This window comes from Anas acuta, chromosome 16, assembly GCF_963932015.1.
Source record: "Anas acuta chromosome 16, bAnaAcu1.1, whole genome shotgun sequence".
Classification (NCBI taxonomy): Eukaryota; Metazoa; Chordata; class Aves; order Anseriformes; family Anatidae; genus Anas; species Anas acuta.
Window position 1 is genome coordinate 9,860,506 of NC_088994.1, and position 24,281 is coordinate 9,884,786.

At 38.3% G+C, this 24,281-nt stretch overlaps 1 protein-coding gene across 8 annotated transcripts in view; it reads right to left on the reverse strand.

Annotated features, from left to right (window-relative positions):
• The window catches only part of BCAS1 (brain enriched myelin associated protein 1), a 48,698-nt gene that overhangs the window by 14,887 nt on the left and 9,530 nt on the right, over positions 1-24,281 (reverse strand). For 6 of the 8 annotated variants that reach the window (XM_068700394.1, XM_068700395.1, XM_068700399.1 and 3 more), the window contains 6 exons: positions 19,983-20,563; positions 14,526-14,684; positions 13,916-13,960; positions 9,656-9,796; positions 6,547-6,582; positions 6,012-6,215 (listed from right to left, as the gene is read on the reverse strand). In XM_068700394.1, the coding sequence (XP_068556495.1) occupies positions 6,012-6,215; positions 6,547-6,582; positions 9,656-9,796; positions 13,916-13,960; positions 14,526-14,684; positions 19,983-20,563 (1,166 nt within the window). The remainder of the gene's footprint in view (positions 1-6,011; positions 6,216-6,546; positions 6,583-9,655; positions 9,797-13,915; positions 13,961-14,525; positions 14,685-19,982; positions 20,564-24,281) is intronic. The other 2 variants (XM_068700396.1, XM_068700398.1) reach the window with 2 other exon arrangements.

Consider the following 24,281-nt stretch of genomic DNA (forward strand, 5'->3'; position numbering starts at 1 on the left):
TGCACAACACGAGAACAATTTAAAGGATAAGACCAAAGATTCACCACAGCATCAGATCTTATCTCTGTGTTCAAAAAATGAGTGCCTCCTGCAGCAGCAGCTTAAAATACTACTGCCTTCAGATACTTTTCTGATCCTCTTCAACTCAGTGATTCCCATGTAGCATCTCTAGTTTAACAGCTCCTGATAGCTTTTTTCCTACCTAAATTTAGCTAAACACCTTGAGTTGCTGAAATCTCCTGATATCCAGCAGCACCCTGTGACTAACTAACTAGCTAAATAAATCTGCAGCTGAAGTATGCATTGTGTGGGAAGTACTTTTGGTGACCAAATAATTCCATTTAATACTCTATTGATTTTACTTTGAGCAAAAACAAATAATCTTTCTTGTTCACATTTAATGTTACAGTAGTCATTCTGCATTGCTGTCACCTTGTTTCTGCCAAATTTTTTAAGCCAAAAAAAACCCTTGATGTACGTAGATCTTCTAATGAAGTCTTTCAAAATAATCATGCACTTTTTCACTCTTAGTATTATACCTTTAGTTTAATGATATTCTTTTTGAGTTGGGGGACCAGGGCTTCACACCACTCACTACGGACTTCTAGAGCAACATGACAGATTCTGCTTTGTAATTTACTCCTTCCCTTTTGTGGATAAAATGACTTTGGGGGAGTGAGGGAGAGCAATAATGCAGGGATAAGTATTCCTCATCTCCTACTACCTGAGGTGACTGCATCACAGCCCCCATCCCCACAGAATTGTATATTTAATTTATATTTATGAACATTTCTGAGATAATCTATAATAATTTTAGCCTGTACTTCTGCCTCATTCACATACATATAATCAATTCACCATCTATTTTACTTGAAGAGAAGATTCATTGCACATGTTAGAACACTCGTTCAATAAAGCAGCAACCTAGCTTCTGGGAGCTCATCATTCAAAGATTACAGTTTGGCATCATATTACTGCTATGCTGTTACAGATGCAACCGAAATGAGTTTTGTCTCTCAAGCTACTTCTATGCAATGACATTAGTGTCACTACTAACAAATGCATCCTGAGGGGAAATGCCAAACTCTGAAAAGCATTGTCTATTTAAAAAATAAAATAGAGAGCTAAGTGATAGTTATTCAGAGACGGATTTTTTTTTTTTTTTTTTTTTTTTTTTAAGTAATAAGCGTCTTCAGTGTCTTTTTATACATTTCTTGTATATTACACAGAAGGCTTAAGGAAGGTTTAAATCCTGCTTTAGAATACTTATTTATTTATTTTTTTAAACAGATAAACCATTTACCTCTAGAGTTACTTTCATTTTTTGCTCTATTGGGCAAAGTTGTTGTAGAAGTTACAGGTTATCTTGTTAATAAAAATATCATCTTATGCTAATTTTCTTGTAATTATCCCCAGAAAGCATTCTTGTTTACCCTTCTCACTCTCCAAGATGGAATACTGAATATTTACTTTTATGATTTTGTTATTTCTGAGATCCTTGGAGACTAATGACAAATGACCAAGGCATATTACTTCAGAGACGCAGAGAATGCCTGTGTATAGTCTTTCAGCAGAGGAGAAAACCTCTTCCTGCTAAGAAGGTTTTCTGACACTTTTAAGATTAGAATTTTTATTTTTTGTTCCTGTTTCCCCTAAGAAGCTAGAAGAAAAATTTGCATTTGTGCATTCAAGAGAATCACGAAGGTGATTCTGGCAGGAATTGAAAGTATTAGGAAGAGTCTGACAAAGATAAATAGTCAATAAATTTTGAATGATGTGTTAACCTAAACTGTTCTCTAGAGCAATGGCTACATTTCCTCTTTGCTTCACCTGGGACAAAACCAAATAGTATCAAAAGTTGTGACTAGTTTTAAGAGGACACCACTTCTTGTATATAATAATAATTTGCAAACAACCAAGTTCCATCAGCTTCATGTATCTTTTACACATAAGTGTCCTCATGAACATGTTATCTACTTGTAGGTATAATTACATTAACTGAGCTTGTTGGATTCATAGGTGTAAATTCTGCCTCCAGTTTCCTTAGACACAAACTGTAATATATTCAACCTGAGTCAGCAGCTATTGTTATAGTAGGTTGTTGTTATTTTTTAAAAGGCACTCTTTGACAAGTTTAGAATACATTTAATGAAAAATTTGTCTGAATTTACATGAGCGCCATTCTCTGCTCTTCCTATTATAGAGCTACCACTGTTTTCCAAAATATTTTAATCTATCTTTTCTAGATGTGCTTTATAAGAGTAGTTTACTAGGGTCTTTCTTTCACTATATTTGTAAAACATTCTACTAGCTATTAAATATTGCTGTCTCTAATTTTCTTCTAGTAATAAGCTTAACCAGTTACAGTTGAAAGTGTTTGTTCACCCTTTGAGTCCTCTTTCTGGTTCTTACAAACCTTCCTGTTTTTATGGGTAACTATTACTACACCACTTTCTTGACTGTAGAAATTGTTGCCTTATGATAACATAACTTATTTTGTGATCTGGATAACTTTGATAAGAGTTTTCATTTTGCTTGCTGCATCTTTCCTCAAAATTGAGGTAAACACTGTACCCTGCTTTGATCTCGTGCTGGAGTCCACTGCATAAGAATCAAGGTACAGTTCTTCTGCCTTATGTCAATCATACCATGCATCTGAAACATATTTTTAAGATAAAAGAAAAGCTATGAGAGATGGCCTTTTGCTCAAGAAGTTTCCCCTTAAAAGAGCAGTCATGCTTGAGGTCTGTTCCTGCCTCTTGCAGACTCGCAGGCAGGAAGCAGGGAGGGTTAGCAAGACTTTAACCACCTTCCTGCCCTTCTTTGCCAGCACAAAGACAGCAGAGGCTGCTGCAGTGGAGGCAGCTCAGCCTTAACCATCAGTGCAGCCTTGGACCCCCACCCTGAGCCTCTTCTCACCTACAGCTGCTGCCTGAAGGTGTCACCCAGCACATAAGCAGCTCTCACAGTTCAGACTAATAAATATTCATCACTGCCAGCTGATGGTGAAAATCATACTGTTCTGTAAACAAGCCAGGAACATGGTGCTGGCTCAAGTCCTATTGTTTTTACTCACTGGTTCGAAGATGTTAAGGCTTCTCCCAGCTATAAGAACAACAGCTATACCAGCAGTCATCATGGTTAAAACCAGACAGGTTTTGAACTGGCCCTCAAAAACCTATTGCTTGTCTTACTCACTCACTGAACCAGAGGGAATTCTCTTTAAATTTTTTCTGCATCCAGCTATCCAGCAAAAAAAAATAAAATAAAATGCCAGAATCTCCTTCTTTCCTGCCTGCCAGGTGGTATATTGCAGGATGGGAGCAGGTAAACTCTGTCAGGAACTTGATAAGTCCTGGGTAGTTTTAACATTTGCCTTGCACACACCACCCAAATATTTACCTTTTCTCTCCTGTGGCAGAGTATGGTCTCAGGCTCAGCAATAAAAGGTGTTGTTCTGCTTTACCTAACAACTAACTATTTTGCTATTTGTATTATCAGTACATAAATACCTTCCAGTAAAAAAAGCGCTTTTTCCGTGTCTTGTAACAACAGAATTGCATTTTTTTTTTTTTAAATATAACTGCTTTTAAAGATAATTCAGATCAGTCTTAATACTGAGTCCCCTCCCACCATCATTTACTTGCATACTTTGATCAGATATAAATGAAGTGTCATGTTTTTCTGCCCTGATCAGATATCTGCAAGGTCTTGAAACCAACTTTCCAACACAGATATGTGAAATTATTATCTGTAATTTTCTCTTAATATCCCTTAGCATTTGCTAAATACACTTATATGCCAAACATTTGAGTAACATGAGAATTCTCTTGTGGACTGATCAGGAAGTGGGGCAAATACAGTTAAAGTGGTTTCCATCTGCAGAGTTAAAAAAAATAATATCCTAATTCAACATATTTATTCGATTCAGCATTAACTGCAACATGTTGACAAGCACTTCATTAGCTATACTTTGAAGTGAAAGCTCATCAAAAGATAGATATCTGAGAGACTGCCTGGAAAGAGAGAAGTGGGTTCTGAATTCTGGAATACTGAGTACCATAGCTGCCATTTGTTAGTTCAAAAAAAAGAATTACACATGACTGAATTATGTACCTATTTGGGACAGTTGTTAGCTTCAATCCTCTGTCCTAACAGAAGAGGACAGATATTATAAACAGATATTATATTAAAAAAATCACTGCAGGATTAAAAAAATACAGTCCTCAAACCAAACTGAAATTTGAGGTTAACCTGTACTCTGAGGACTTCTATACATCTATACTTTTTTTTTAAACCTTCAAGTTGAATGGGTCAGCCAGGTCTTTCAAAGCAAATATAGTATTGTTCTCTGTCAAGAAATAGAAGAAATAAAGTAAAAACAGCCTTTTATAAGTAATGATTCAATGAAAACAACAACAAAACAAAACAACAACAAATTAAATTCTCTGTTGCAGAAATTTGCTTCAGAAAACTTACAAAAACACTTGGTCTAAGGGTGATTCCAGAAACAAAAAGTTCATACAGAGAATAAATAACCTTGTTCTACAAAGTTCAATGTCAGATTTCATTTTCCAATATATTTTTGTGTATTTGGTACAATGATATAAGTAACCCTTAGTATTTTTGGTAGCAACCAAACTCAGCACTGGGATGTACGTGTTTCTCCACAATGCTTTCCAATCACTGAGGTAAACAGTTTTATTTCAGTGATGATGTGGTAAAATTAAATGGAGAATTATGAATAAAAAATTGAAAGATGGAACTTTAGTAAAAAGTCCTGAGGTGCTTGAGATTCCAGAATTTCCATGAAAGTTGTTGTAAAGACTTAGACCTAGTTTAACTTAGCTGTAATATGAAATATTTGCTATAATATTAAATATGAACTTCAGACCAGATTACTCAGCTTTACATTGAAACTTCATGCAAACATTTGCCAGAAGGACTCGTTCTTATGATGCTCAGCATACATCCTGCTTCCCATTTATTTTCGAATAAGCCAGACTATTCAGATGGAGGAGGAGGTTTCCGTAGCAATAATAACTACATGGAAAAAAATCTCCCTCTCCTCCTCCTTTACAGGTTTCCTGTCATTCTAGATACTTGATCTACCCAATTCCACAGGAAATTAAGTCCCAAATAACAAGCATTTCAAGCTTAAATCATTTTGAAGATTGTTTACTCAGTAAATATCCAAGCAATTTTTTTTTTAAATATGCAAATAACGAACTCAATCCATTTCTGCCCAGCAGGGAAAAAACAACTAAAGAAGCTGTGCAGGGCTAGCCACTCCTTCAGCCTCTGTGTATTTAGAAGCATTTCATTTCTGGGTTTTGAACTTAAACAGAAGCCCAGGAAAGCAATTATTCAACATACAATATTTCAGCAAAGCTTAATACAGCTCTTCTCTTAAATGAAATGAAGAAAGCATCCTTCAGTTCATAAAGCACTAAAGATCATGGAAACAGGAAATGTGTTTTCGAAGTTAATCTTTATTTTAGCTAAAGCTGTTTAACCTGAGAGAGAGCATTTTTCTAAACAATTGACCTCAATCTCCAAACTTAAAGACTGATACACTCTTGTATGACTTTTTTTTGTTTGTTTGTTTGAGTAAAAATAGACCTACCAGATTCCAGGTTTTCAGATATTCAGAAATAAACCATTTCTCAAAACAAAACAAAACAAAACAAAAAACAAACAAACAAAAAAACTAGTATTTCTTCAATAATATTTTTCAAAAATACTAGACAGGTTTTAAAGACTATGGTTTTACAAGATTTTTCCAGAGGATCATAATTGCCATTATTAGCCATGTGTATACATGACTGCCCAAAGCTCATACAAGCACTTGCAGCTGGATGTAGTATTTATGTCCCTATGCACTTAGCACGCAGGATGTGCTCAGCTGCACAGATGTGACTGCTTTACTGTTGCTGTGTACTCCACAGTATCTCCAGACACTATGTGAACAGGGAGCTGTGGGATGGACCAGCTTTGAAATTCAGACATACCTTTTTCCAAAAGAGTTTGCTCAGTGGCATGGGAGTGGATGATGCTTTCTCCTTCGTCACCTCTTTGGGGGTTTCAGTGGCTGCTGCCTGCTGCTGGGCAGCAGGCTCGGGGGCTTTTGTATTCTGCTTAGCTGTCTGCAGCTCTTGAGAGGAAGGGACATTTTTGTCTGATTTCACTGAGCTAACAGGCTGCTGTTCAGTGCTCTAGAAATAAACAAACACAGAGGCTGTTGGAAATGTGAATGACAAGATAATCACAGCATGTTTAAGCATCACCTGATTTAAATGGTAAGCACAGAACAGGCTGCCACTGCACTGGACATGTAAAGCAATAAGGCAGTTTGAGCTGCTTTGCCCTGTCTTGAAGTAGTGCCTTGAACAGTGGAAACAAATTACAGAGCAACCCGCCCTTCATAATAGAGATGATTAATTGATAAAGAAATTAAAACACAGTGTTTGAAACTGAAAACAACAGTGAGAATAATCATCCTTTGACAGCATTATTCATTCAGATAACTTGCATCACGCTACTCACTTTGGTGTTAGTTGTCTGTTGGGTCTCCTTTGCAGCCTGGAGGGAAACAAAACAAAGACAAGTCTGACAATGTCAGCACTCAGTTACGCGATTCAGGAATTGTCTGTCAATTTTTTATTTTTATTTTTTTATTTTTTAGTTAATGTTTGTGGGAAGTCTTGGCTCCTGCAACCATGGAAACTGATCCCTGACAGAGGCAAGGCTGCCTGAAGGGACTGCCGGCCCCTGTCCTACCTGCAGCAGTGCTGCAGCCTTTCACTGAATCATTTCACGCTCATTCTATTGTGCTTGCAGTCCTTAGCTTGTTCTCTAAAAAGAAAGCTATGTTTACATATGTGTTTCCAGTCTCTTCAGGGAAGACACAATGCAGAGTTTTAAGACATTAGCAGAGATTTTTTCTGAGCTCTGTGTGTCTTTCAGTGCACACGTACAAGCCAGAGCCAAGGGAGCTGCATGCCTGCCACAGACATGCGAATGTCAGCCTTTGGAGCAGGAGGCTCTGCTCTCCGGGCTGCACAGACAGACGACTGCCTGGGAACGACAGGCACAGAACAGCAGCAGCTTTGTAACTGAGAAGCAGGAGTTGCAGCACCGCAAAGAAGAGCTCTGCAGGTGCAGTAGGGTTGTTTATTCCATCCACTTATACTTTTCTCAATGAGGTATAATTTATTTTTTTCTGTAGAAATTAGTTCATGTGCACAGGTCCCTTTCATCAAAATGCATGAAGCCAGGAGGAATCCAGTTTGTTAAAGTCATTTCTGGCCAGTAATACATACACATATCTATTAACCCTGACATCCATCTTTGCTTATACTGAAGTATCTGTACAGTAAAAAATAAGTTCTGTATGAAAGGGCAGCAGCAAGCCCCAGACACAGGTAAATGTCAGCCCAGCCCACTGGGGTTTGGCAGCCTGCTACACTCTTTGCAGCCTTCTTAAAAGAACAGCTGAGAAATATTTTGCAGGAGCCAAGAACTTCTTTTTTGTGGTTAGCTCTAAGGAGCAGGATCCAGAACAACTGGTAAAAAGCAATGTACATGCTACAAGCTGGCTTCAGTGCTAATGCTGAAGATAAGCGATTAACTCTCTTCTCTCCAGTCAAAAGTCAGTACAGTTACACTACAAAACTGGCATGCAATGCAAGGCAAACATACCTGGATGGGAATAAAAGCATGGACACAGCATCAGCTGTGAAATCCCATCAAAACTCTGAAGTCAAATTGCCAAACCCTATTGCATCAGCTTTGTTATTAATTTGTATTAGGATGCATACATTGCTTACAAACAATATTTATAAGTTGTAAGCATTTATGTAAACAGGACACTGAGAAACAATGCTTCTTGTAACCTAGGAGTCAATCTCTTCTTTACTAAGGTAAGTGCAGTTTGGAAGGCTTGAGAGTCAGTACTTCCAAAAGAACCTGCAAAGTGCCTAAAATTAATGAGAAAGACTACATATACTTAAATGATTCTTTCAAACAAACCAATTAATTCCCCATTCATCTAGTTAACACATAAGGCATTTCAAAGACATAAGCAGAACATGTTTTTAAACGAGAGGTGACAATGTCAGGGCTTGCCTGTCCCATCTGTGCTCTCATTTCTGATTTGAATTTTCACTTTCAATCAGCCTTACAAGCTAACTTAACACTATTTTAATCCATCGTGTTTATTCCTAATGTCACAAATTATATCCCAGTTGTTTCTGTATTTTGTGTGTGGAAAGAAAGTTGTGTAAATAAAATAGAGAGGTTTTATAAGACAAGTTTTATTACTATAAAATACTAGTGTTGTTGCTTTTCTTAAAGATAACAGCTTTCATTCCAGACCCAGATATAAAACAAACAAACAAACTATCAAAGTCTAAAGGAAAAAGTCACCTCTCCCTAGAACTTATCTCAAGATTGAAATGTTTTAAAGAGAGGCTAGCACCTTAAGAAATGGTAACTGGTTATGTTTTACCTAGAAGCAAGCCCTAATGAATGATGAATAATTAAATTTGTTTTCATTTAATACATTTAAAATACAATCAATGTAGTAGATACTTTAACTTTTTAAGTAGTTGGCAAGAATTGTAGTATTAATGCATTGGGAAGTTTATTCCTTCAGATTATAGTTTTAATTTCCAAAATGAGAGGACAGTGGAAAGAACATTCTTGTTTTGGAAGCGTTAAAGAATTCCCTTGGCCTTGTTCTCAAATATAACTGTCAATTATAAAGCCCCCTACTCACCAAAAACTCCTTGTGGGTGTTTTAAATGAGCATTAAATATTAATTACTTTCCTCCCCCGGTGAAAGGGGTTCTGCTTCTGCATTCTTTGGGCTAAGCAGCCTCAATTCTCTGCTTCCCTGCCACAGAACATCGTGGCATATTATCCTCTTCAGAAAAAATAGAAGTGCCCATATATGGACCATGAGACAAAAGCTGGTGAAATGTTTTCAGCAATTTATTAAAAATAAAAACTAAAACCACTTGCATGAAGAGTGTGCTCTTCCAACATTTTAAAATTGTCCTTGAAAACAAAGCTTTTTCCATCCAAACTAAAATTAGATATTAAATTTTTTGTTTCAAGTGAAAAGTAACTATTTGTGAACAAAAGTTCTTATTCCTTCCCTGTGTCATATGAGTTATGTCCCCGTTCATCAAATCACTAATTTCAACCACATGACTGTGTATATTAGGTCAACATGAAACTTAAAGCCTTAATTATAGTTTGGCTGAGCTCTTAAACCTGCCCTATAGGAGATGTAAAGGAAATGTACATACCCGCACAGTTCATTGTTTGTCAGTACCTTTTATTTTTATTTTAGGAGACCAATGAAACTTAGCAGGTGTTAGTAAGAAGCGTAACCTGTGCAGCATGGAGTTCGGCAGGTTAGACGAATTGTTTCAGAATCCTGAATTCACAGATGGTACAACAAGTGAAACATTGCACACTAAGCTTGTTTCTATAATGAGTGGCTCAGAAATGCTCACATTGTTGGTTTTCAGAGCACTGCACAGCACAGCTGGCCAGACTGAGTTCAGTTACCAATTAAATTCCACTCTGTGACAGGAACCATCTGTTACTGCTCAGGGTTCTGCTCTTCCTAGGGTTTCATACAGACCTTATGCCTAAAGAGTTTGCTAAAAGTACTGTGTCCTAGCTTGGGACTCTCTGCCTTCTTTTTCTTGGCTCCTTTAGTCTGGGATTCTGGCACCGTCTTCGGAGCAGGTTGCCCACCATGGCCTTTTTCTGCTTTCGATCCCTTTTGTACAACATCATTTGAAGTTCAGTACTTGTTACAGAACTTGTAGAGTTTGTTCATGAAAAAGATTCAAACACTCATACTTGGCTTTCAAAACAAATATCTCCTTTTTGCTATGGACACCCCCCTTTGCTCTGAACATCTGCCTTCCCCCTCTCCCCCAATTACTCAGTGCAACAAGTAGTGAATGAAAAATAAAAGCTATGGTAATCCACTTCACTCAAAGTTAAATCAATTTGCCTAAACATAAATATAAAATACAGAAGCTTAAATTTAATGAATAAGTAATCAACTGAATTTGGGGTTATTTGTAAACTGGGCAGATATATCACTTTGAAAATACCTTTTGAACATTTTTTCCCCCAGTTTTGTAGGGGCTTTAAAGTGTTCTGCATGATGAAGTGTTTATGAAGAGCACAGTATGAATATTCATGATATGCTACATAAAAATATTACAAATCTGCATTAATACACATAAAATTAGCTAGAAATAAAAGTATAAGAAATATTAATGATATACTGATACTAAAAGCATTGAATTGAAAAGCACTGTTTCCCTTTTACTCCATTCCAAGTGCCTGCAAAAAAAAAAAAACACACTGATTTTGGGAGTCAATACCCATTGAAATTAGAGACAGGAACTCTAGGCACCTCATTGAAAAATGCATTACAAAGGGCTAAGTATCAAAGAAAAACATTTGGCATTGATGTCTATATGGAAAAAGTAATATCAGGTTATTTTAAAATAGTGATAGCAGACAACCTGCAGCTTACAGCAGATTAAATTACCATGCATCAAGTAGAAGTGGGTCTTTTCAACTACATGACTTTTCTACAAGTCTTTGGAAAGAAATTGAGTAACGTTTTAGAAGAAATGTTCTATTTAACTTTTCACAACATTAGAAAATAATCTTTAAAAAAAGCCAAGAACGTCCTCAAAACATCACTGTTCAGTGTTGTCTTTTTTCCCCTTCCCCCAGATCTTCAACACAACCCTCTGCAAGGTTGTGTATTAGTGCAGAAAAAAAAAAGATTAAAGTTTTATTGTTATGAATAATGGCTTCTTTTTCCTCCCTCCTTCTCCATCACTTTCATAATTTTCAATAAAAAAAAAAATCAAACATATCCAAGGTTGCTTAACCAAGCTTCAACATCCAAACAAGTTAACACAGGAGTCTATGCACTATGGTAACAGCCCTGTACATATGCCCACAATATATGACTAATCACAAATACAGGGTAGCATTCTTCCCTCTACAGTGTTTCAGTGTCAGGTTTTAAAGATGATGTATTTGTGATTACTTAGGACAAATGAGGATGTAATATTCTTCTAGTTGTTACTTGCTAGTATCCAGGACTTCATTCTGATTCCCATAACATTTTCCTTGGGCTATTTAGTTTCTGATTTAATTAAGAATCATCTATAGGCCAATCTATACATATACACATTTAAATCATTTTAATTATTTTTAAATGAAGGAAACTATTCACACTCAGGAGAGCTTTCAAAGAAGTTGACAAGAATTCCAGGAACTACAGGAACAAGTGACCCAAACTCCAAAGAAACAAATTGGCCTATAACATCTGTAATATAAAGCATCAAGCATTGCAGCTGACTACAATGAACAGGATAGGAGGAGAGGTCCAAAACACAGAACATAATGCTTCTGAGCATGTTAAGCTGAGATCTTGGTTTCAAGATTGTAAGAAGCATCCAATGTCACTGAATGAAGCAGAACGCCATGTACAATGGAGAGGTTGCGGCCAGTTGCCTCAGAATTGGCCATGCTTCCCTGCTGTAGTGCAGCATTCCCACATGTGCAGTGTCATAACTATGAGAAACAGTTACTGAAGGCTCAAATAGGTGGTCTGGAGCAGATCTGATCCAAATGAATGCCATGTTGGTTAGTATAAACTTGCAAAGGATCGATTAATCCCAGGATGCCTGACTCAGCCCAGTATTATTTATCATGTAGGCTAAACTCTTGTGTTTACACGGACGAAGCGACAATCATTAAGGGTGCGCCCATGCTGCTGAAAGCATACATGTCTCTAACCAGCAGATTAAAGCCAGGGGCACCACTGATGACAGCATATTGCTGCACAGACTGCAGGTTTTCTGAACTTGGTGATACTGCACACCTCTGCATTTCACCAGGAGGGAGGGTGCTGCCGTGCTTTGCTGAGCTGTTTCACGGAAGTACAAGAACACTTGTCAGTCCTCTTAGCCATGGGAGAACACAAAACAAGTGGGCGTGTAAGCAGCCAAAATGAAAGCGTGACCAGGACTTACTTAAATATGTCATGGCCCCTGTGCCAACCAACCTATCCAAAAAACTGGCACTTGGGAACGGCTCAGCCTGAATGAGGCAGAAAGGCACACTTGAGAACACGTCTGTTAAAGACAAATTATTTTTTTCAGGGGGGAATTGACCATTATTTCATTATACTTATCAGCTACAAAATTTGCAAATTTTCTATGGCTGTTGACATGTATGTAATATGTAATGTAATTACATATATATGTAATACACTTTCATGTATTTTTATTGAATATAGTGAAAATTCAATTCTTTGTGTCAGGAAAGCACTAGTGAAGATAAAGAAATTCTTTGTAAAAAGCAACTCCCATTAACCTCTATGCAAAAAGGTTGCATATCCTGCTAGTCATCTGGATTTGTTTACCCTCACAGGTGTGATAGCAAACCAAACCCAAACAGCATATTTGTTTCCAAATTATGATACGCCTGCATCAGTTACCTGCTACAGAAGCACATGATAAATTATGCAAACTGTACTGAACAGCTGGATTTTTCACAATGTGTTGAAAGAGACACAAACCTCACTAAAACAGTGCAATTTGATAACCACCTTTTCTGGACATCTTAAAGATCAGCCCTGATTAACAGCTTCCAGAATTGAGCTAAAGACATTGAATGTACTTACAAAGTCCTGTAAAAAAATATTCACTATCTTAGTACCATACTATATAAAGATTTAATAGGACAAAGGATAAAAATGGGATAGAAAACAAATGTTGATGCAGGTAGTGAGTTTTGTTACCTAACAGATGCATGGAAATAACTTTTTTTTTGGGGGGGGTGGGGGATTTATTTTTTGTGTTATTTAAATTTTTATCACAAGCATTGCAGGAGAAAAAAAATATTTCAGTTCTAGTTATAGCATCATTTAATCTGGGAGTTCCCAGTCAATGAGACAGTCAGTGACATGCCTGTAGGCTAATGAAACACTGAAGGAGGAGAAGGCAGCTTAATACAGATCATCTGGCAAACTCCTGCTTCTGTTGAAGCAATTACAAGCTTTGGCACTAGCTTAGCAATGGGAAAGAAGGGAGAAGGAAAACACTTTAAACACCTACATTTTTCCATTTTAAAAGATTATGTTTTCATCTTCATTTAAAGAGAAATATATACATGAAAAAAAACAAAAACAAACAACCTCTGCCCACCCATTCTCCTCAGCTCACTAGTTCCAACTGTAGCATGGTTCAAACAAGGGTGCTTCAGCCAGAGGAGTCCCAGAGAGGAAGCACTGGGAGCTCTCTTCTGCTTCCCACTGCTCCTTATTGATTTCAACACAAAGATGATCCTCCCCATCTTCCCACACAAAGAGATGGGGGGCAGGATAGCTGTGCTGCCCCTGCCCAAATAACCCAGAAGCTGCTGTAGGCAGGAGGCCTCACATGTCCTTCCTGCAGTGCTGCAGATGTACAAAGAGGTAATGGAGATGAGCACATGCATTACAGGATGTGAAGAATGATACACTTTGCTTAGCTCTATGAGAAAATGGAGCTTTTGTGGACTCAGGAGGGTTTCACTGCAAGGACTCTTCAGATCAAGGGCAAAGTCAGAGTAACAGCCAAAATCATTACCAGCTCATGAACTTCACAGAAATGCTACAAATCTGATCGTAACTAAACCATTTGATCTGAGGAATCACACTGTTCATACTCATCTTCCTTTCAAATCTATTCAGGAGGAAAATATTTTAAATTGTGACTGCAAATGATATTATCAGTAGGGGAAGAGGCAATACAATGAAGAATAAATACCTGTGTTAAAAAACAGTGACCAGTAACAGAACAAGAAATTTGCCTACCTTGTCTTCAGGTTCACTTTTGGTTTCAGCTTTGCTTGGTGAGACCTTAAATATATTTGAGGAAAAACACCACAAAAAAGTCATACCCAGCTCAATCTTTCAAAAGATCTGAAAGTTCATCTGTTTGAAACTAGCAGGTTTTTCCCCCCAGCACAGAGGTGAAAGTACTTTTTTTTCCTCTCTCATATGAGAAAATTTCTACGACAAACATTTCTTAAGAGTAAGTTAAAGGCAGTGGCAAAGATGAAAAATATCTAGAGCAAAAATGTTATTCAAGATTCTACAACTAAAAATCCACGAAAATGAACTTCAAGGTTTTACAAATCAAAATTTAAACATGCAAAAAATATTTAAGACAGCTAAATACCTACAAGTTTACAAGTACTTGTGCAGCAGAGGAAGTTTTCAGAGTAGGTCATCATTTTATCAAAACTGCACCATACCTACATCTGTCATCTCATGCCATTCTCTAAAACATCTGTTTGGCTTCATTATTCCTCAGTGTTCATGACAGAGCACATTACATTTAGCTAAGCACATCCACAAGGGGTTTTTACAAGCACTCATTTTGAGCCATAGCCTTAAGACCTAGAGGAAAGCAATGGCTTACCAGTGTTTTAAAGAAACTCATGACGGAGCGGTTGTCCACTGCAGCAGCTGCCTGGGGGCTGTCTTGGTTTACCTCTGCCTTTGCAGGTTGCTCAGCAGCAAGACTGTTGCCACTTGCCAAGTCCTGCCGTAGGTCGCTTCGGTTGCGGTCATCTATCTCCTAGAAGGAAAAAAAAATGGGGCAGTTTCCTTAGTCCCAGCTTGCTTGATTTCCAGTGGAATGCAAAAGTAACATTTGTGACTTGCATTATGTTGCTCAGAGTCACAACCCTAATTCCAACCATATTTCTCCAGCCTACGTATTCAGAACAATTGAGCATTTATACATCTCTTTCCCCTCTTTTCTAATATATTCAGCATTTGCTGTTGATTGGAGGAACATTGTTCCGAGCTACCAAGTATAACAAACACAAGTAAAGTTGCACACAGCATCCTAAACAACACTGCTTTTCTCTTTTCAAGGCTGAACTTGTGAATAGGAACAAACACTGAGATTTTTAGCCTTTGATGGCTTGCTCAGTGTCTGATTGTACCATACAAAGATTGCTTCCGACACCCTATTATTCTGCAACTCCAGAAATAATTTATCTAGTAAATACCAACATGGTATAGGTTAAAAAGAAAAAAAAACACCACCACCACAAAGTAATTCTTCTGAGACAGATAGTTGTCTCCTCTCCTCCTGGAATTACATTCACCAGAGCCCCAAAATAGTTTCCCAGTGCTCAAGCACTCACATGCATGCAATATTCTTAAAGACTACTTAACTTCTATTTAGAAACCTAGACAAGGGTCTGTTTTATTTTTATTTATTTTTAAAACAAACAACATTTAGACCAGTTTTGGAGAGCTTGGCACCCTTCTGCACTTCTTTTTCTGCCATTCTGGACACTTTTGCTTTCAGACTGCGCAGGTAAAGCCAACACAAACTTTTTGCAGGACAGAACAGCTTGAGACAAATTCTCATGTCCAATTCAATATTTCCTTTTAAAGAGCACTACACATAATTATTAATATCCAAGTCTTAACAACACTCTTCCCTTTTGTTTGTCTGTTTGTATTACAACTGACAGATCCAGCCCTGCATTTATTAGAGCAGTGAAGTGTGGTGACCTTGGTAGGAAAATTGAAATTTTACTGAATGGACCATCATAGCAGTGCTGTATTTCTCCAGAACTTATCTTCAGCTAGACTGAAGCACACACCTGCTCAGTTAGGAAGCAGTGACTAGGGGAGCAGATTTTAGGACACTAGATGTCCCAATGACTCTTTTCCCTGTACCAAGGAATTTAAAAGCAGTATTCATAAAGGATTTTCAAAGAACCTACATTTCTACAGGTCACTGAAGGAAGGAGAATAAACACACAGACAAGTTAAATCTTCAGAGGGCTAATTTGGGATCAGGAAAAATGAGCGTGGAGTGGCCAGTCTCAACGCAGCATTTAAGGAGTTAAACATACGTTTGACTTGCAAGAAGAGAATTCAGTTTAATTCTCCACCCACCATTTTCCAAATTTACCCATGAAGAAACACAGCACAGTAGTTCAGAAGGTTTCAACAGGCTATTTAGGAGTTGCTCGCAAAGGTTCTAACACACCACTTTGTCCAGCTGCCAGCTACAGGCCTGAGTCGTTCCAAGAACAATATGTCCCATGCAGACACACACGGCCACACCAGCTCCAGCAGCCCTTCCTCCGGGGATGCCATCTAAAGAGCTTTGGTTCTATGAAAAATGCTGGCTCTATTTCAGATATCAAAGGGGCAACAGAAACATGAGGCAAGAAACTGAAGAAGCAAAAAGCAGCATATACATTGCTAAACAAAATTTCATTAACAAAGTACTTGGTGCTATCAAATAAAAATAAATTTATTTATTTTCACACATGTATAAACCCTTCTGAGGTGCATGCTGTTTAGGAGGAAGGGCTCTTTTTTGTTAGACACTACAAACAGCTATTATTAGCAGCAGATACAACCTGAAACAGTTGCAGAGGTGACAGTCACCATGACTGGCAGCACTAGAAATGCATCTCCTGCTATCGCCACACTGTCCAGATGTGGCAGCTATTGCAAACCATGCAGAGCTTCAGGCACAAAGCCATCGAAAAATCCCTCCAGGCTTGCAGAACACAAACGGGCCATGTAGTGACCCATGGCACAAGAAGCCCCTACTCCAAAATTCCCAAGCCAAGACTGCTGCTAGACAGACGGATCTGGACTTTGACAGATAATGTGATCCATCTTGTGCTTTCATAGGGATACCACTGTAGGAAGGAATAGAGGCTCAGGCCTTCAGTGTGAAAATCAAGCAGAGATAGTGCAAAGTCCTACAATACCACATTTTCTAAGCCACAGCCAAACAACCACAAAAACCTCTGCAGAAGCTCACTGTGTAATATGCTGTGCAAAGTCCCAAAGGCAAGTAATAATGAAAGAAAACTCCAGAAATAACAGAAGAAGAAAATTGACATTAGAAGTTAACAGTTCCTGTGTAAATGCTCAATTCATTTCTTTGGGGAGCCAAATTTGGGTGTAATAAACACCTTAAATACTTATACTGTAGCTTTAGTCCAGTCATTAGAAAAACATATCAAAAGAATATATTCCTGCCAGCACTTTTGTTTGTATGAATCATGGCTCAGTGAAACATTTCAGGCATATAATTTATCTTTTCTTTGGCTTACATAGTAAATGGTTCATGAATTCATGAATTCTGTCCTTGTTTTAATTATGCTGTCTTCTGAATGTAGTTTTGTAGACCACAAAAATAAAGAGTGGTTCACCAAACACAGAATGTTTGTGCAGCTCAAGCTACAACTGTGGAGTCTCTCTCTTACTTACCAGCAATGTTATTTGTTATGTGCTGGCACTCAGTTCAGGGAAACTTTTCTTTAGCTTTTACAGATACTATAAGCCATAATCCACAAAAAAAAAAATATGTTGGCAGCAATATCTGGATTTTTAGTATGATTATTTGGTAACTGTTTGAAGTTACTACAGTAACAGCAATTAAATTAGATTTGGTCATTCCTCCATCCTACATGGGAATGAACAACTTTAGAGGAAACAGAAGGCAACTGTGCTGCAAGGCAGAGCCACAGCCTTTGTTTTAGGAACAGAGTTAAGATCTGGCAACATGTCAGAAGTGTTTTGCTGCTATATCTTTCCCAGAAAAGGTCCTTATCAACTCTCCCCCATCCCCAACACATACTCCTTTGTATATTTGAGGAATGAAAGACAAAGCTTATAGACAGAAAGCCTAAGGATAAGGTTAAAATTTAACTCGATGTTGTTATACAGTTTCAGGACCCATTTATTCTAACTTAAACCCTGATTTTATGAGCCCTCAAACATTTTCAATGCTCCAGCTTTAAGCATGCATGTGAAAGATGTACAGGCACTTTTGTTAAGTGTGACACCTGTGCTCAAGAAGGCACCAGGCATAAAAAAGCTGCTGTATGTGCTAAGATAATGCAAATACTTGTACATATCAAACACCCCACAGCTGATTAGTGCTTGGGATTTCCTATTATCCCCATTAGAAGTTCAGCATATGAATAAGATGAAAAATAGAACAGAATTCAAAATTAATCAAATTTAGATGTTCCACTTACATAGCATGAACCATAACATTTCACAGTCTGTAGTTCACAATCACAGCAAAATTGGAAATTATGAATTTTACATTTGTATATAAAATATACATTTCATAACCATTATTTTATTCTTGTGAGCCACAGGCAAAATTTATTCTTTGTGTGTATTAGTCAGTAATATCTGTGGGGAGTTTATAAAGCTGAAAAACTTTAGTTTATAGCTGCAAATAGATGTGGCAGTAATGCACTGAATAGGTTATTCATTCTGTATTATTGACCCAGATCTGTTTCTGTAGTGAAACACTTGATATTCTGCTAGGCTGAGACTACAGATTCTTTAAAGGCACATACATAAGAGACACTGGTGATAGGTGCCTCCTTTGAAATGCAGGGGTCAAAAGTGTAACATTTAAGTCTTACAAACTAATTTTCAAAAATACTGCAATAAGTTTATACAACTAATGAAAACTTCAATTTTGAGGAGACAAAATAGAAAAAAAACACAAAGAATAGCAATTGAAGAGGCCTTTGGGGATAACCTGCAGCATTGTCAGTACAGTGAGCATCCTGTGAGCTCACCTCAAGTGTTCAACACTATTAAAAGCATTAGTGATTACTCAAATGTTGTTTAAAAGCCTGAACAATAAAACTAGTTCTCATTAGAATGGCACTTACACACAGATTCTGATAGGGAATCCATGAAACTATTTCTTTCCTCCCGTTCCTAGTATTGGACAGGGCTTGAGCTAGATCCCCAGGTAGTATGGACTGATACTATTCCAGTGAGACTAGTAAGAGTTATGCTACTTGTTCACAATCTAGGGGATGAACATTTTCAGTAGTTGCTGAAAATAAATCCTCCAGTGCATTTACTGATATTAGACTCTGCTGGAGGTATAAAAATCTTATCCTGCTGTCCTTAAAAAGTGTTTGCCTTGGGTGTGCACCCGGGCTGAAGAGAAACTTTACTATAGTCAATGAACTATACCAGTGACAGATCTAACAACTGAGATGTTACACTCATCTATCCTAGTAACATAGGACTACTGTGGGCTTGGATTAGTTCTGACCAGTTGGTTATGATGATAATAGAATAAACAAGGAAGAAGTTGAATAAAATCGCTCCTCTATTACTACTTGCCATTCTGCTTTAGACAAAATGCAAGTGTTAGGGCTACAAAGTGGCTACTGCTAAAAGCAGCAACAAATTTCCATCCATGATGCTTAACGAACCACACTGAATTCCTGCCTATTTTCAGCTCCTTTCTTTGACTAGCAAGCTCTCTCAGATAGGTTATTCTATATTGCATTCTCCTGTAAAAATCATTTCTAAAGACTGTACTTGTTTGACTAAAAGTCACAATGAGCACAGAAATTGTTACTGTATATTATTCCTTTTGCTGGTATGTGCAGGATGCAACAATAAGCTATTGTTCAAGAAAAGTGACCATCTTATACTAATTTATTCAAACCATCCAGTATCAAATTCCAAAATCATCAAGCACAAGAAACAATTTTGCTTTCAGGTAATTCTACCTTCATCTGTAGCTGGCTGATGTTCACTATTAAGACTATTGGAGCACGAACACAGCTACCTTGCCTATGCCTTTCACAGCAATGCAAAGGAACTGAAACCCTCAGCCAGGTGCCAACACTGAGCCAAGGAGCAGGCATCAGAGTTATTATTGCTCTGCCATTGGTTCTTCTCCCAGCCACCCCTCCAGGGGTTACCTACAATAATTTTAAGAGCAAAACCAACTCACTCACTGAGCCACCATGACATCAGTTTGTCCTGGGCTATAATCATTATTCCTAGGAGGTGTCATTAAGCGTGACATGGAAATTCCTAACCCAGCACTTGCCTTCCCCGGTGGGATGCCATTTGAAGTTCTCTGTGATCTGGCAGCTTCTTGCACTTCACTGCACCCGTCGGGAGCGTCTAAAGCCCTTGTTTCCTTCTGGGTAGGAGTCTGCTCTTGGCTCCTTTCCTTCCCCTTCTCCAGTTTGAAGATCTTGTCAAAAAAGTTGACTTGTTTTGGCTTCGGTGTGGCTGTAGATTCTCCGTCAGGTATCCCAGGTGCTGCTAGGCTGCTGTGGTGAGGCACTGATGCTGACTGGGCCTGGGCCAGGATTTTATGGGTGCCAGGCTGTGGCGCAGCTGCCGTGGGCAAGGCCGTGCTGTCACTTGGCGCTTTGTTCACGTTGGGCGCCTCCGAGCTGACATCAAGCTTCGCCGATCCAACTGATGAGTCTGATGCTGGATCTTCAGTACGCCCTGGTACAGACCATGAAAACGCAAAGACAGAGAGGGGTTTAGCAGATGGCAGGGCCCTGCTGGCAGTGCTCCCAGCAACCTCCCCGCCTGCAGCGCCGGCGCTCTGCTCCTTTGTCTTTAGGGAAGAAGCGGCCGCATTATCCCGCACAACACTTGCCTTTGCATCAACTGCAAACAAGCATAAAACAGCAATTATCCCACACAGCAAAGTTATACGGGTTGTACAATTAATTGTGGTCACTTCGCTCCTTAATAAACTAAGTAGTTCGGAACGTGGAGCCCCAGGGAGGACCCCACACAGCGTGGCTTGTTTCAGGACCCCGTTGTTTTCCTGCACTAAACACGAGCTGCAGCTCATCAATTGGACCTGCCCATCTGATTTTCCTTCCTCTGTCATTCCTCACTGATGTTGGTGCAAATTGTGTTCTACACAGCCCCTGCTCAGCTGTGTCAGGTCGTGGCTGAGGTTTTGGAGCACTCAGCCTGGCAGACGTGCTAGAAGAAAAAAACCAGCACTGATGCCTTCAGCATTTTAATCAAGTGGACTGGGTGATTTCATTTCATCTGAGAATATGTTACTTTCCAATTAAATACATTATATGTGAAAGCATCAATAAAACTTAAGACAGTTTTACATTAATATTACACTTTCCTTTGTCAAAACTAGACATAAATAAAGACTGGAGACAGAGAGGACTGATTTTGTTTCCTGGCTTGCCAGATTCCCCAAGGCCTGTGCAGTCACAACATATTTCATTCATTTTTCCAACGCTGTTGCCTTGCTGCCTACTCTCTGTAGTAGGGTTTCTACTTTTTTCCTCTATTTTCTGTAGGTTAGTTTAAGCCTGATTCGAATAGTTACAAATCATACCTGAACAAGGCTTTTTATCCTTTTGGTTTTGACTTTTTTCACCCACAAGCAATATGGATCTATCATATTTCTCTCCCAAATAAACAAAAAAAATCTCAAGTAATTCCTGTTTGTGTACTCACAGCCATTACACTTTAGATTTAAAAAGTCTTTCATCTTAGAAGTATATTTTATGATTTTTATTACAATTGCAGTTTGGTAAGACAGCTGAGGTGAAAATCCCTAATACTGTATGTGCATATGGAAACAGTAGGTTCTTGCTTTATAGAAGACAAAAGGAAGACAAAATTGAGAAAAAAAAATTCGTATCTGCTTTGTGTATGGGAGGCCAAATCAGACTGCTTATGTGGTGTGAAACCCCTGAAAACAAGAATCTTGTACAGAGGTAAATTTTACATTTTGAGCTTCTATTCTCTGCTTTGACTGGAGTATGTATCTATTTTCCCTGTTATTAACCAGCACAGATTTCAAGCATAAATTTAGGTCTACTTAATTATAGCTGTGCTAAACTGTCAGTCTCAAACTGACTTGCTAAATATTAATTTAAAAATTGTTGGTTTCAGTGTAAAATAGAAATCATTTCAAATAATTATAATTGTCTTCAGTCAATATTATGCCCTTTGGATTTTACTGTAACAGAAATGAAACCCTAGTTGCCAATAAAACTTGACTAAAATGCTTGTCTTCTACAGTACACACTTTCAGCATTGTTTCATTTTTAAAATTCCTTTTCATGATAAGGAAAACTGAACAGAATAATCACAGCTTCTAAAACTACCAGTTAGCTTTTCACAGCAGAATTACACTAACATTCTGATCCTCCCCACCAAGGATTCTGCGTAACAGACAGCAGCAGGCACAGTACAACACGTGTCCTTATCCATTTCATGCTCTCCTCCTGTGGCCATGCTCAGGGCTCCTGGCCACATCTCTGTGCAGAACAAGAGCAGAGCCCACATCCACAAACACTGCCCGGTTCCCATCAGCAAGCATCCAGGGATTCCTTGGTCACAGCCCAGGGTTTGTCCCACCTATCAGGAGGTGGGGGCTTCCAAAAAAAAAAAAAAAAAAGTACACAGTACTGTGTACTGACATGTCAGCATTTACGTCAAGTGAATTTACTGAAATACTCTGCAGCAGCAGGAGCAACAGCTGACAAAGCAAGGCCTGCTGCAAGATTCACAACTGAGGCCAGCACTTCACCAGCCACCAGGAGGGCTGCCTCTCAGCTTCTCTGCTTCCAATATTTTAAGTCTGACATTTGCTTTCTTATTGTTTTTTGTGCATATGCAAGCATGCAGAGGGGTGAGAGCACGTCAGTACATCCTGTTCTGTCCAGGGTAATAGATTTTCATTTCTCTAATAGAGAAATTTTCTTTCCCTGGATTCTTTGTTACTATTCATGTAAGAAAATGACTCATGCTGGCAAGACTCCTTTGCCACTAATATTCTTCTACAATATTCCACGAACACCCATTTCAACATAATGACATGCAAAGAAAAGGTACAAATAATTAGCTATTTTACACCACCATGGTATCTGTCACGGCCACTAGGCGTCAGTTATAGTTTCCTAAGCCTCCTGTAGTACTATGAGAAAAGAATTGAAGCACTGACTTCTAATTATAGTTGGAAACTTGGGAAGGAAGTAAAGAAGCAAGCCCTTCCCCAGCTAAAGTAGAAAAAAAAAAGACATCCACTGGAAAATAATTGTAATAAATGCTGAACTTCTGTTTTATGTAATAGATTAAAAATGAAGTACAGAAAAGCTGTCTTTAGTATAAAAATAGACATATAAGCTCATCATGAAGAAACCAACTAAACAAAAAGTAGCTCATGAACCTATCAAACTCCTTTTATCTCTAATTATCATAGAAGGAATGAAAGACCTGGAAAATATCACTGGCATGAGCTCTGCAGCATGTCTTTTGTGTCAAAACAGTTCAAACAGTTTCAGGGAAAGTCTGCTCAGACACCAGGCAAGGCAGATCCTACCACCAGAGAGGAGACATTCATGTGGTGGGCTGAACAGAAGGATTTGACTCATGCCATATTCTCAGCAAACTGTGGAGGAGAAAGTTTTTGAAATCACGTTGTTTGGATGAAAATGTTGCAGTTTTGACAACGTTTTCCAACCCCTCAACACTTCCATTTCAGCCTCTTTTCATTCCCACAAAGGGATTCATTTTTAACCAAGTCCTTACTATTGCCTGTAAATGCACAATGATGTCCACAAGATTTGGGAACACCTTCACAGATGCCCTTTTCCAACTGATTTCTCCCAATTAGCTGGCTGAAGCTTAACCCACCTCTTAGCAAGTTCACTGGCACTTGAACTCAAATCCCAATTGCTTGTTCCTCTCAGTTGTTTCTATTTTACAACACTTTAAACCTCTGTACCCACCCAGGAGGCTCCCACTATCCCATTTCTCTGTCAGACCCTTGATAATAAAAGCACACCATTTGTTGCATTCCTTCATAGATAGACAGCCATAAAACAGACTTGAAAGTTTTTTTGTTTGTTTGTTTGTTTGTTTTAAACACAGAAGTACCATTCTTTTCCAAATTACTCTGCAAGAAGCAGAGTTAGGAACAGAAGCAAAGCCTCCAATATTCTAGGTCACTTCTGCAAGTGGATCAAAGCAGTTCACCCTGAATAAGATTAATAACAGCAGCACTGCTGTGAGATTACATTTCTTACCACTACTACACAGGCATTTCATTTTCAAGTGTTTATCAACAGATAACCACACTACAGGTTTATCCTTCCTTTCCCTTTACTTCAGCAGGATATGTAAAAACAAAAACAAAAACAAAACAGTATTTCAGCTGCAAAGTCCAACTTGTGTTAAGGATAAAATAAGGATAAAACTCTAACTAGAGTTAAGGATATTTTTCTGAAAAGATTTGACATATAATTTTTTAATCAAAAAGTGCGCAGCAACTCATTTTTAGCTGCTGAATGAGGAAGAGCTTTAATTGCCAAGGTCCTCACATAGGTATCTCCTGCTATGG